This window comes from Anneissia japonica, unplaced genomic scaffold (genome assembly GCF_011630105.1).
Source record: "Anneissia japonica isolate Jap-2015-1 unplaced genomic scaffold, ASM1163010v1 scaffold287712_len2945570_cov188, whole genome shotgun sequence".
Lineage (NCBI taxonomy): Eukaryota > Metazoa > Echinodermata > Crinoidea > Comatulida > Comatulidae > Anneissia > Anneissia japonica.
Genome location: NW_022704401.1, coordinates 2,808,144 through 2,822,957, shown reverse-complemented (window position 1 = coordinate 2,822,957; position 14,814 = coordinate 2,808,144). Strand labels below are relative to the sequence as shown.

Here is a 14,814-nt window from a genome sequence, read left to right as displayed (position 1 = left end):
GGGGGGGAGAGGGGGAAGTCCCCGATGAGAGCAAAGTGTGCTGGGATCGATTAAAATGTTTCGAAATGAAAAATATTACAATTTAGGGGTTTCATAGGCTTATTTTATAGATAGATAGAAAATACATATAATTTTTTTTTCTCCCTCACGAATTGTGGTTTTTAATCTTTTTGTGGGTTGTCGGGGCACACTGGGAAAAGACAACTTTTTTGGGAAAATGCCTTTTTGTCCCCCTCCCCCATTGCACTGCCACTGCTCAAATAAGGGGTAACAGTCGACTGTGCAATGCTTTGAGGGGATCGCCACTACTCACAGCCAGTCCGATACCTTCCCAGCATATTTATACTCCTGGGTAGAGAAAAATGCAGAAAAAGTGTCTTGCCCAAGGACACATGCGACTTGCACAGCGAGAGTTTTAAACCCCAGACCATGAGGTTAAGTTTCAACCGCTGTGCCAAACGCTTCCAAAATAAGTTTGATCAAAGACTTACCAAATGCTTCTAAGGCTTCTTTGGCAGTTGTTTTGACATCATCAACATCACATCTTAAAAGGTACACAAGCTGATCAAGCGCCTCTGATGCCTGCATAAGGAAAGTAATTCTTTAATATCGTACCAGCTTCCTAAATAGTATGGATTCAGAGGCCATCTAGAGGAGCCATAATCATAACTTTTCTTACCTCAGCCCCAACCATCGTGGGGCTGAGGCACACCTAAAATTCCTCAATGGAAATCAGACAGCCACAGGGCCCCTGGACCCAGCATTACGCCATTATGCATGGATGATACATTTAACTTAAGACATTTTGAAATCATGCATAGACATTCTAAAATCATCATTTATGAGTTGTTTTTGTGTCCACTGCCCCCTCCCCTGCCCCAGTGGAGGTCATGTGTAGGTGGATATCTAAAATAGGTACAGTATGTGTGGTTAGTAACAGGAAGAGTTGTCCTGGTAACAGGATAAGGATATCACTATCTCTGTAATATATCTATTAACAGGAAATACCATGGTGTACTGTAGTGTATACAATGAATAGGCAATTATACATGAGAGTCAACACACCCACATGTAAAACCATTAAATCATTAATCCTTTTCCACATCATCGTTTCTATAGAATTAGGCTGTAGACACACGCTCCCGCTGGGAGCCTATTTTTTTTCTCAGTGATGACAATGACATGTGAAAAGGTGCGTGTACTCTTCTTTTTCTTCTTGCCCAGCTGCTGCTGTCATCATATTGACAATATTACAACTATAATGGGCTACCATGCAGGACAGACTCTTTTATAATTGTGGAAAGGTGCGTGTACTCTTCTTTTTCTTCTTGCCCAGCTGCCCCTGTCATCATATTGACAATATTGCAACTATAATGGGCTACCATGCAGGACAGACTCTCTTACAATTTAGTTCCATGAAAATGATCAATTTTTTATTTACTTATTTTTTTAACATATTTATTTGTAAAATAAAATGTCTCTTGGGACAGGGTTTGACTCGACCAGACTTAGTCGCAGATAGGATCAGCAATCTAGCAACCAAGCCTCCACCTAGTGCCAATGATGAATCAATGGCTCAATCCACTACAAGTAAGTGGTTTTACAATATTATTCTACTTAATCTCATGAGTAGTCTATCGTGAATAATGTACATAATATATAAGTACTCCCAGCGGGAGCGTGTGTCTACAGCCTAATTCTGTAGAAATGATGATGTGTAAAGGTCTGGCCAAAAGCGAATAAACGCCCGTTTGAATAAGCGCCCCCTCCTAACGTGAAAATTGTCTTAAGCGTCCCGTTTGAATAAGTGCCCCTCGGTGTTTATTCATTTTTTAAAACAATATATCTTGTGATTGATTTTTTTTTAGCAAACGATAATCTAACTAATCCCGAGACTGTGGTTGGCATGATTTGAGCTGCGGAGTGGATTCACATTTTCTTATGTCAATATCAAAATGAGGATATTTTATCCTGGACAGGTGAGAGCTCCCTGGACAGTAACTTTCCAACTTTCCTCTTCTTACATCTGTCTACTTCTTTTTTTCTTTTCCCGACAATTTGCACCTTTAGCACATTTTCATCTAAGTTTGCAAGAAGCCCTGCAACGATCCTGCTAATCTCAATCGGGAGATGGCCAACAAGCTCATACACCTAAACCACCAACACCACCACTAATTTCATCTGCTGTTGAAACTCACAGAATTCTGGTCACGAGCCATGCTCTCTGGACGATTATCTTTTCTGCACCAGAACCATTCGTAATCTTCGGTTTTCAGATGTCCTTATATAAATTTTTTCATTAAAAAATCGCTCATAAACTTTCCAAGTTCCCAGAATAACCCCCAATTTTCATATATTTTCATAAGTGCCCCCTTAATTTCCACTCGGTTTTCATAAGCGCCCCATTTGAATAAGCACCCCTGAAAAATGGCAAAAAAATTTTTAAGCGCCCGGGCGCTTATTGGTGCGAGTACGGTATGCAAAATTTAGACAGAGAAAATATTTCACCCGTCTGTATGCAGCTACAAATCATCATATTGACAATATGTCTGCTACCCAATATGATAATGCTGATTACCTAATGCTCTGTCCAGATTATCACTTTTTTTGTTCACAATAGTCCACATACCAATCATTATTATTAATATGCATTCATGAAATGCCTCTATATGGTCATGATGTGATGTCATCAGGACCATATTTAGGTATGTTACAAGTCTTTATCAAATAAAATTTGATAGTCCGGACAGTGTTTACCTTCATGGCAGCAAGTGCAGCACATCCAGCTTGCCTCATGGATTGGTCTCTCTCTTCAAGGCATTCAAGGAATATGTTGATTGCCTAATGGACATCAGAAATTTAAAAAGCAAAACATGGCAATAAAATATTTAAAATCGCTCTAGCATGACCTGCTGCAATTGTTTGGTTAGTTCACACTTTAGTTCTATGGAAATACATATATTCTAAAACTGCTGTAATTGAGTGAGTACTGTAACCATATAACCCTTTCAATATAAGTTTATATCACATAAAATTTTCAGCAAGACAATTTCTATGATGCAAGTCTAAATATACTGGATACATCCGAATTTATGTTCAAACATGCTGGTAACGTCAGTTGAACTGATTTACAACACAATACAATACATTATACCTATACAACTTAAGTGTATTCACTGAGCCTGTAGGCTCTCAGAGCTTTGATATTTTGGAGTGACAAATTAATTAACATTAACCAACAATTTCACCAACTAAATACCTTTTGCCTGATCTGATCATTCTGATTAATTGATTCTAAATACATTCGAACACCTGTCTGAAATGTGGCACTACTCTCCAGGAGCAGTATACCAAGAGCTTGGAGGTTACCAGCAGGAAGCAAGACCCCTTTTGGAAGCTTCTTAAGCACCTTTGGAAGATCTGGATTTGCAGGATGCAGGTTTGCTGTCAGCTCATCTGTAAGAGAACAAAAATTACAAAAAGAAATGAAAGCTAAGTTTAGATGAGCCAACCTTGTTTTCCTTGATAACTATTAATAATTGTTTCTATGCTCAATCATAGAAGGCAGCCCAAACAGATAGCTTCACATACAGGACATTAACACCCATGGTGAGCTTGATCTAGAGCACCACCAGCTTTTTGACTGGAAGCCAGTGAGGTTGTTGTATTTGACATAAGTTCAACAAACATAATGTACTTGGAGAGTCTGCCACTTTTGAGATTAGCCTGACCTAAATAAATGTGATGAAATATCGCAAAACAAATTATTTTTGTTTTATAATGACCCCTAATACTGCAGTTTCAAACATGGTGTGATAGTGTATATTCAGTCCCAAAGTTTCCATTTTAATTTGGTGGTACTACTGGCACTAAAATGCAACAAAAATAGAAAATATAGGTATAGGTACGAAGAAGACATTTGCACTGTATCATTTTTAATAATAATAATAATAGTGTAGTTTTATATAGCGCACATATCCATCTAATGTAAGATGCTCAGGGCGCTTCATATGTGGACTAGGAACTCGATCAATGACTTTCCTCGTCCCTTCGTGTCTGTGCTACCCGGTACCAGCAACTCTCGTCGTCTACTACAGGGGCTGTCTTTTCCAGTACACCGGGGAACCCCTTTTCGTCTCAAAGGTTGTACTGGGTTCGTTATAGTGCACATGGGCCAATGTATACACATTTTTGAGCTTCTATTCATTGTAATTTTTTCTAGATGGCTTGCTGCCAGCAATCAACTACAGGTCTCCCTCCAATTATAGACCACCTCAAGAGACCAAAGCTACTAAAGACCATGGAAACCCTGGTCCCAAAAGTGGTCTTTAATTGGAGGAAGACCAGTAATTTGCATACAACAAAAAATAGCACCCCAGTATAGTAATTTGAAAAATCTAGTGAACACATCAAGCAGGAGAAAGTTTCTGTCACTAAATCAATTTAGATCTGACAAACACAAACATGTCTAATACCCGATTCACACGTGAAGTTAAATTTAACAAAAAGTAACAAATTGTAACCGAGCGATCTCCCGAGTTATTCCTACTGAGATAAAAAGCATTCACATGCGTTTGTAAGGTAATGCCAAGGTCGTGTAAAATTTACTCAGTGTCTATTCAATGAATCATTTTTCCCCTACTGCGATATAGGTCTAGCCTAGGCCTAGTTGAGAACCACTGTCACAGATGGACTGTTGAACTCACCATCACTGTAAACATTCGAAGCAATCAATGCCCTTAACAACTGCTGTAAACTACTACTACTACTAAAGTAGGCATAGCTTCCAACGTTTCTGTCGACTCTTGATAATACTAGTAATAGTACTAACACCATCCCGACGTTCATTTTATGTATATCTTCTTCTTCTACCATAACTAATTAACATCAATAACAAGGGTAATTCATTCATCATTGAGAAAAACTAGGCCTATCTATTTCTAGTGGATCAGAATCGTCTGCAGACCGGGAAGAAAATTCAAAGACCCCCGTGAAACACAGTAGATTGTTGTTGTGTTGAAATCCCTTCGCATGCGCAGATTCATCCATGCTACATCTCGGGAGCTTTACCAGCCTCAGCGAGGCTGGTAAAGTTTACCGAGACGTTCCGAGATTTTACAAGGATATTACACGGAGGTACTTTCACACGTGCCGTAAAATGTTACTTTTGGTTACATTTTGTTACATTTGGTAAGATTTTTGTACGTGTGAATCGGGTATTACTTTCATTTTATCAGTACAATTTTAAAATTAACTAAAACTCTAACTACATATAATATTATGATTAATGATGCATTAGACATATATGCTGAAATTCAGTACCAAAATGTGTACCATTTGTTAAGCTCAGTGTCACATCTATACATGAACACCCACATTCATATAATAATAATACATTCATAGGTTGTTAGTGCATACAGGCAGGTTGCATAGGGACCAACAACAATAAAAATATCTTTTCCCAACAAATATACATACATTCATTAGTAATGTCTGCTACATATTTCTCTGGGTTTTTTCTTTCATCTTCCATGAAAAATGAGACATACTGAAACAGTGTCATAACCGTCTTGGGGTTCAGCAAGTTCACAGGCCTTTCTATAATCTGTTGGGTTAGGTTCTGGAACACTATAATAAAGCAAATAAACATTTATTTTAGCCAATCACAACACTATACTGTAGTGTTACATGAGTGTACTATACTCATGTCAGGCATAAGCCTGAGGTTTAATTTGCTCTAGCCTGTCTAACAAACAAACATGTTTCAGCAGGGTCTATAAAATATATAAACTAGAAATTGCAAATTGCAAGTGAAGTGCTGCGAAGTACAACTGCATATAAATGTTCTTCGAACAAAATTATTTATTACCATCCTAGCTAGTCTAGGCCTAGAGTAGGATAAGGCTAGCGCGACATGCGGACGTTGGTACGAGTAGGTTAGTCTACAAACGTCGCCTAAAGTAATTGATTTTACCCGGCAAAACGAAAGAAGGAAACTCCGCTTTTCAGTCGTTTCAAGCACTCGTTTTTTGACAAACAATGACCTTTCAGAGGTCAAATTGCTGTCAAGAATATGAATTGGCTGCTTCGCAGCAATGAATAGATGATTAATTTAAAGCAGGTTAAATTGAAGAAAACAATAGTGAATAGAGAAATATGCTACAAAATAACAATGATGGAATCATAAAACATGCATGTTCATATATATCCCTGATCATTCAACACAAACTGCCATACACTACACTGATAGACAGCGGTGAATACATAACCTTGTTGGCGGAGGTAATATTGAATTATGTATAAATAATTATATAAATAAATGTGTTAAATGATAAATTTACACTTTTTTAATGGAGGACAAAACTCACCTCTATCAGCAATGTCAGGGTGATTGGTTCGTAGTTTAGCACCAAACTTAACATCAAGATGTAGGAGAAAAGAATCTGTGTTCACGTACAATACCTCTTTCTCAGAGCAGCATTCCCAGAAGGAAACAAGGTCTGGGTTTAACTTCAAATCAGGATACACTACAAAAAGAATAATACAGTACTATAATAAAAACTTCATATCAACACAAGTCAGAAAAAAATGAAAACATTTTTTTTGAACACCCCAAATTTGAATAAGCAGCTTAGCCCACTTGACAGGTTCTTTGTATTTTGTTTTATTTCATTCGCATCCAGCAGCAAGTAACTCACCAATTACAGGATGGAGAATGCTTTATAAACATGGTCTCTTTAAGACAGTTATTTTTTAGTCATGAGAAAAAGTCAAAAGGAATTGAACCCAGAATCCTGGGATTAGAAGGAAAGCATCTTAACCTCTAAGCTTAACAACTCCAATGTGAAATTTCATTTCTTTTAATATAAACTTTCTAATTTATATTCCATTTACCATCTTCTGGTGTTGAAACCTTGGTCTTTTTATCAACTAAAGTGTTAAGTTGTAACAGAATACTGGCTTGCTTCTGCAGTTTCTCCAAGGCTATCGTTTCTTTGACTTTCAAAGGGCCAAATGCACCAAGATGCTATGAAAAGAATTTTATAAAGAAATAGACTTAATAATATTTTTAGTTTTAGTTTGAACAAGAAAAAAAGGTTTATTGTATAAATATATATAAAGCACTGATGTTACAAATTATAGTACATATAAAAAGACACTTTAGTGCATAAATAATTCCCAATGATAGTTTACGTACATAATGTATTTGTTTTATACTGAGTCACTGAATAATAAATAATTAGAAAATTTTCTTCTAATACTATTATCTTTGGCAGCAAAATAGGATAGTATAATACATACTCCAAGTATCGAAATGCACATCATCATGTTGGGATTCAATATTTCGACATTAATTATGTCATCATAAGGAATGATGACATGTATAGCAAAATTTAAGACACTTACTGTTAATAAGTATTCAATGAACTGGAGATGTTGCACAAGAGTTTGGTCAATGCCATCATCTCCGGTGGTCAGGTAAGCTAAGCTCATACTTGATTTGCCAATAGCATCATCGCATGCATCAATCAACCGACATTCACGTTGTTCAGACATTTCAAAAAGCCGACTAGCTCGAAAATTACCATCAAAAAGCCAACTATCACGTTTCTCCATAAATTCCATGAATAAACTCTCTCGTTGTCCACTCCAAGCAGATAGTTTGTTTGTTTTGTCCATAGGAAGTGGAAAATCCTCCTTTCCAGTTCCATTGCTAGTAATATCAGCATGATTCGTATGAATATTGGTAGAGTGGCAACTATTTCTATTTTTATCAATTTTATTTTGTTTATTATCTTTGTCATTTGAGTCTGTTAAAGAGTTTTGTTTGTTTAGTAGACTGGCATCTGTCTCATTAATGTTGCTTTTATTGCATTCTAATTTGGTTATTTCATCACTGTTGTTCATCTCTGTCTCAACTGCAGATTCTGGTGATTCTTCATTAATACTGCTGTCAGAAAAAAATACAATAGAAAAATAATCAACATGAGTGTTGCGCCTACAAATAAACAGATGAATAACAATAGTAATAATAACAATAAATAATTAATTTAATTCTTATTGTAAGAAAAAAATGTTTTAATTGCTCATCTGCTAGCCTTGATTAGAGTATGCTAATGACAACAATCTGTAGATTGGGTATGGTTGTCACTTAGATTATGTTTTACACCCACATTTTCCCCCTTTTCTAGCTGACAGGTGGCACCCTCGTTGATTAAGTCATTGTAGATATGGGAAACTTCATGTCCACCCTTCCTCTCTGTTGATGGTTTGTATATTTTTGTCAGCAGTCAAAATGTCAAAGGTTGGTACTTGCCATAGATATGATGAAAACACTGAACTATCATTAGTGAGTTCTAGGTTAGCCAATGAGCAACCAAAACATAGAAAGGCATGTACTGTATGTCTAATATCAGCTTACAAAATGTAATAAATTGACAAATTTTTAAGTAAATAAATTTTTTTGTCAATCTGTATGTCTAATATCAGCTTACAAAATATAATAACAAATTGATAAGTAAATATAACAATGAAAATAATAATAAAGAAAATGCTAATAATAGTAATATTGGTAATTTAATCAGGTATAGATTTTCATGAATTTGATAGTATTTAAAAATAATTTGTTTAGACTTAATATAGAAATTATGTAAGAATCCTTATTAATCGTGCTTTTTTTTAGACACACAGTCTTTTCTGTTATAACTATGGGAACAGCTTTATACTCACTCATCACTGCTATCCACGTCATAAGGGTCACTTGACCCTTCATCAATGTCATCAAGGAAATCAAAACTATCTAGGGCATTCTTGATTGACATGCTAGACTCTTTTTCAATCTTTATGTCCTCTGTCTTCTTCTACATTGAATAAAGATGATTTCATAGTTTACCTATTCATTTATTTACCTTTAAAACTTTAAAATGACAAGTTGTGTTTTTTTCCAAGAAAATAATCAATTAAACACTCAGACAGCTACTATTTTTAATGTATTATATTGTGCCATTAAGCATATTTGCTGGAACTAGAAAAAATATAGTAACAGAAGTAGCTCGCATCTTACAATCCATTATTACAAATAAAAAAAAGTACCAGAGAAAAAAACAATAAATGCAGTCCAACCAAATATTAAGCATATTGAAAGGAATAAGGTACCTTCAGGATGGTATCTAGGTTGCTGACTTGCATATCCAAATCCTTCAGTTCCATGTATTGTCCATTTAAGATCTCCAGAAGCCTACACACATTATGCAAAGCTTCCTCTAACGTTAATATTGGTGCTGTGTGCATGTCAAAATGCCGTGATTTAGGCCTGTTAGTGCCTTGAGATATCACTCTTTCTTCCATACTAAGAGAACGCTGCTGAAAGGTAATACAATATAATCACTTATAGAAAGTGTTTGTAGGTGTTGTGGCATATGATTTGTATTCGATGGGAGTAACAGTGGCCATTCACTAATAATTGCATATTACTACAAGTGTCTTTCTTTTCAAGTGGGGGCTACTGCTCTTGTGGTTTTTACTATTTACTGGTAAATTATTATTTTATTTTCATGTAAATGATTTTTTTCCCCAACCTACTTTCCATTAAAAATATGAACCAAATGTCTGTGTATAAGAAAAGTGCATAAAAAAAGCAAAACTGGCATGTATATCTTTACCAAAATTCAGAACCAATGTTGGCTGAGTTTCTTTTTTACAAACTCGACATATCAAACATGTCACAGTCACATAGTTTCCCATATACAAAAGTCAATTGAAATGAATCCTTCGCTAGAGAACAAGCATTAGAAAGAGTAATAATAAGTTTTTATAAAAGAAGTTTCTTTTAAATCTCATGCTTAATAGGCCAAATGGATGTTACAATTTAAAGATGAGCATTTTTTAGTGAATGGATTTCTAGTTTTTGCCTGTATGTCTTACATTAGTACTAGATGGATGTCCTCCAGATGACTCTGTGAAAGACCGTTCCCTTTTTCCGTAAGATCCTTTTGGACTGCGAACTTGCTCCTCGTCAGTTGCTTGGAAAGGACTGTAATAATGAAAAAAACTAAAAATTATACTTAACAGTAAACTAATCTATTCCTAAAGGTAAACCATGTTGACAAAATTGTCCAAAAAAAAAATTAGCAAACATATAGAAATTACACAAGTGACACAATGACAGAAAAGTTTTGTTTCCTTTAATTTAGAAAGTGACAAGTCAAACACCTAATATTTACCTATATATATATATTAAATGAGTTTTTATAGTATGAAAGTGAATCAATGTCAGCTAACATACAGCTGGATGGTCGGGGTTTCAATCCCTCGCTGTGCATTTCACTTGTGTCCCTGGGCAAGGCACTTATCTGCATTGCTTCTCTCCACCCAGAAATGGGTACCTGGTAGGGTTAAATGCCAAAATGCGCTGATGTAGCTGCTGCAACTTTATGGAATACTCCCCCATGGAGCTTGAGTTTGTGTTCCATAGGCGTTTAATCCAATAACCGGGGGTAGTAATGCGAAGCGCTTAGAGGCCTTGTTGGTGTTAAGCGCTATATATATCTAACATATTATTATTATGTCATAGGCTTATGGAATACTGAAATGCTTATAATTGTCAGCAATAGGTTTGGTATAAGTCATGAAATTCCATGGACAACAAGAGCGACCGCTTCCCGGTCTGCAAGTTCCTCCATGCTTAAATGTGGTACAGGCACAAGTTATGATATTGGGTTTTTTGAAAGAGATGGAAATTTTTAAAAATTTAAAATGTTTATTAGTACAAAAAAAATTATTATTTAGAATGTACAAAATTAAAATATCTTAAAATTGAACAAAATAATAAAATTGGAAAAAAAAATTGAATATCAAGATGCGATTTGAACTTTAGAACACATCCTTAACCGACTGAGCCATCCATGCAACATGCCCTATTAGTGGTAATGGCAGTAATGTACAGTCCTTGCTGCCCCTGTTTTGATTTGTAGGTGTAGAAGGGGGGGGGGAGACACCCTGTGGTCCAATTTTAAAAAAGGGCAACGATAGTTTGTTTTAAATCACCTCTAGTTTATATGTACAAAATTTCCTGCACGTCCGTTATGCTTTTGAAGTTCTGGTAGCAACAACAACAACAACAACAGCCGTGAAGATTAAATTTTTTTATCTTTATAAAGCCAATCTACACCAGTCGCAAAAAACAAACCTAAAAAACGCACAGCATGTGGTAACAGAAACATAGACACATGTCCTGAACGTTTTTAAATGATAACTGGATCAGGGCTGCTTCACATCGAGAACAACATCCTCAATTACATTGCCAATGTAATCCAGTCAGTCTGCAATCAACTTCAGTTCACACTGGCCTTGAGCCAAACACGTTTTCAATGACACTACTTTTACTGTATCCATTTTCTGGATTTCAAATTAACTTTAAAATTTGCTGTCCTGTTTTAAAATGTCTGTAGTAGAACATTTACTTTCTTTCCACCTAAATGCATAATATTATTATTTTTTTTTCTTTTTTTGCTCAATGAATTTTGTTTGTAAATAGTTGTTTCATCTCTTTATGTGTTTATATTGTATTTTGTTTATAAATTATATTTAGTTTATTACAAAATTAATACAATTAACAATACAAGACAACATTGACATTCTTACCACCATGTAACATTCATGTTCATTTTGATGGTACCATTCTCGTTCACATCAATTGTTAGCGACTGCAATAAAAACATGAAAATCAAGCCTGGTTTATGATAATAATCATTATTCTGGCAAACTCCTTTAACAAATTATGGCAATGAATACAATAAGACAGTACACATACATAATAAGTTTACAGACAAACTATGAAAAAAAAAATGTGAAAATGTTTGTAAAACAATTTATACATTATTTCAATAAAACAATTATGAGGAGGCCCACCACCTCACTCCAGCTTTATATGGTGAATAAACCAGATGTAAGCATTATATATTCAGACTGTTGAAGCCAATATAAATTTACAGGCACAGGTAAGTTATAACTCTAACTAAAATTACAAAATAATGTATGTATGTATGTAGTTTGATTATAATAATTTTTTTTTGGAAAGGTCATTATCTGTGTCCTATAACAGTATTTTCAAACAATTTTGTGACTTTCGCTTTATAATACAATAAAACATAAAGGTGTTTATAGTAAACAAGTTTCATTTAAGTAAAATTCAATGGTCTAGTTGTATGGTACCAAGTGGCATTACAACAAGTCACTGGGCCTCGGGACGACACAGTGTTGAGGGTCCCATGTATTTTAGTAGCCGATTATGAGGAGTCTCTTCACAGTGGAGTATCAAACAATACTGTAGCGTGTTATATTACTATAACTTAATTTGAATTCTCTGTGAATTTTCGTATCCCTTTACTTCATTATTATGGAGTATTTAAATGTCAATTTGTAGTGGAGTCCGACTGTGGAGCATATTGGGTCAGGAACTGATATTGTATAATAGAAGTGTTGTCATGTGAGTCCACTTAGGACTTATGTGAGCTAAAAATGTGGTATTATATTGTTTTAATTTGCTAGTATTGGGTGTCTTTTATTGGACTATAATGTTAGGGATTTGTTGGAAGAGTATTGCTTATTAGTAGGAGGGCCCTCCGGGGTGCCTTTGCACTGTGAGCCTAGGGATTCACCTCCCGAGGCGTTATGCTACTGATAATTACGGTAATTAATCTTGATGATGTAGGTTCGATTCTCACCAGAATCAATGGAACTTTCTGGAGTTTCAATCAAACTTCTGACCTATGAGAACACAGCCAGGAATATGAGCATGTCTCACAGACACACATGAGTGCGTATGTGTTTACACTGTCATTTTGTGGGACCTTAGCAACAATATCGAAGGGGCGGGGCTTAGCGGAAAGGTCAAAAACAAAAATTACCAATGCAATTCACAAAAAGACTATCAGACATATGCCACATTTTGTGATCATATACTTTTTCATATTTTTACAAATGAGCACAGTGGAAAAATTGTATTGTAAAATACTGTGTAAAAACTGTTGGCTTACTTGAGATTCTGCTTGGTAAAAGTCAGATGTATCAAATTCTAAATTACCTATTACCACATTCGACCTGCCAATACCCCGGATTTCAGTAACCTAAGATCATAAATGCAATAAATTACATATATTAGGTTAAAAGTAGAAAAGATGGTTGCGATTCAAAGCTATGAAACTTTAATTTAAACTGTCCAATCAGTGGAAACAATCTGAGCTTCATATCATCAAAGATAATAATATTAATACTGTATCTATATTAAAAAGCATTCTTATTGATTACCAACACTGTTGTCATTATACATGTGGAAGTAAGGTAATCTTGCTTGGTATGAATAATTAAATCAATAAAGTAAAATTCCAAAACACACATCAACTTTATTGGCAAGATTCTTGATAATTTAATATAAAAACAATCTTGAAAGCTATTAAATATGATCCTAAAAGAATAAATATATATTAACAAATACCAACAAAGCTATAATACAGGTATAACAATCAAATGTTTCGTCCATAAGGAGCATACCTTTACAGTGAGGAATTCACCTATAAGAGGAAACAGGACGACATCATCATGCTCCCAGCTTTGACTCAAGTCTTTTTCCACTTTACACTTTGATTTCCACTTCTGTTGACCATACTTAAAAGTAATCTGTAAAGCAATATAAATAAAAGTCCCGTACACTGCCTGATCTTAAATCAATAGTATAAACTAGAGTTTAAATATTGTTGTGCTATTCTATTCACATTAAAATTAATACCTCAAATACATCTCCTCTGCATACTCTGGCAAAGCCTGCAATACCTTCTATCTTGATCAGAAACATACCAAGATTAGCTTCCAATTCAGCCTCCATGTAGCAAAGAGCCTGAATAATTAAATATAAGAACTAAATTGTATCTGGTAAACCCTACACCCTTCTTTTTCACTCCTCAATGTACAAAGCACACAATCCTGTGGGAATCTAGTTCATCTGAATGCAATATAGTGTAATTGTAATTGTCTGATGATCATAGTCTAAGATGTATCTTAGTGGCTGCTGCGGGGGTGTTTATGGTCACCCAGCAGCAAGAAAACCAATAGCTGAACAAAGGGCGGATAAGTTCCTCGGAGTAAACGGCCAACCATTAATTAGTTTAAGGAATAGGAGTAGTTTAGCCTCATTGTTATCCTTGTTAATATGATTATTATTTTTTACTATTATTTTATTGTTATTTGTATTTTCTCGGTTGGCCTATATCATTTCTGTGTAAAGCGCATATGGGGCAATGTGTAATATGTGCTAAATAAATGTAACATTATTATTATTATTATTATTATTATTATTATTATTATTATTATTATAGTTAAATACAAAGGTATTGGTATAAGTTGACCATACATCAGTTATCAACAACTGAAATTCAGTTCACACACAGTAGTACAAAAAAACAAATAAGAAACTTAATGAGTAATTATTTCCTATCAAAAAAAGAATTGGGGGTCTATATATAGACCCGCAATTCTTTTTTTGATAGGGAATTACCAAAAAATACCCGATCATAGAAGGTTTAACATTAAAAAGAAGTGGTTTCAGTATACCTGTGTACAATCTTTAACTCCACTTTTTGCTTCATTTACTGGTTCTTTTTTTTTGCGTGCGTGATCAGAATATGCCCGAACCATGTTTACAGCACCTGATACCAGAACACAAAAAACTATATATGTATACATCAATTTGTACCAACAAAAAAAAATGTCTTGGTTTGACTAGTGTAAAAATATAACTTTATTTTCAAAGTCTATAAA

General features: G+C 34.9%; 1 protein-coding gene across 1 annotated transcript in view; it reads right to left on the bottom strand.

Annotated features, from left to right (window-relative positions):
- The window catches only part of LOC117104696 (rho family-interacting cell polarization regulator 1-like), a 44,623-nt gene that overhangs the window by 1,998 nt on the left and 27,811 nt on the right, over positions 1 to 14,814 (bottom strand). Inside the window, exons 8-22 of the mRNA XM_033245579.1 lie at positions 14,608 to 14,702; positions 13,787 to 13,894; positions 13,552 to 13,677; positions 13,038 to 13,127; positions 11,644 to 11,705; positions 9,925 to 10,033; positions 9,157 to 9,363; positions 8,731 to 8,861; positions 7,408 to 7,951; positions 6,895 to 7,027; positions 6,369 to 6,527; positions 5,479 to 5,628; positions 3,260 to 3,456; positions 2,758 to 2,841; positions 492 to 582 (exon numbers count right to left, since the gene is read on the bottom strand). Coding sequence (XP_033101470.1) covers positions 492 to 582; positions 2,758 to 2,841; positions 3,260 to 3,456; positions 5,479 to 5,628; positions 6,369 to 6,527; positions 6,895 to 7,027; positions 7,408 to 7,951; positions 8,731 to 8,861; positions 9,157 to 9,363; positions 9,925 to 10,033; positions 11,644 to 11,705; positions 13,038 to 13,127; positions 13,552 to 13,677; positions 13,787 to 13,894; positions 14,608 to 14,702 — 2,286 coding nt within the window. The remainder of the gene's footprint in view (positions 1 to 491; positions 583 to 2,757; positions 2,842 to 3,259; positions 3,457 to 5,478; positions 5,629 to 6,368; positions 6,528 to 6,894; positions 7,028 to 7,407; positions 7,952 to 8,730; positions 8,862 to 9,156; positions 9,364 to 9,924; positions 10,034 to 11,643; positions 11,706 to 13,037; positions 13,128 to 13,551; positions 13,678 to 13,786; positions 13,895 to 14,607; positions 14,703 to 14,814) is intronic.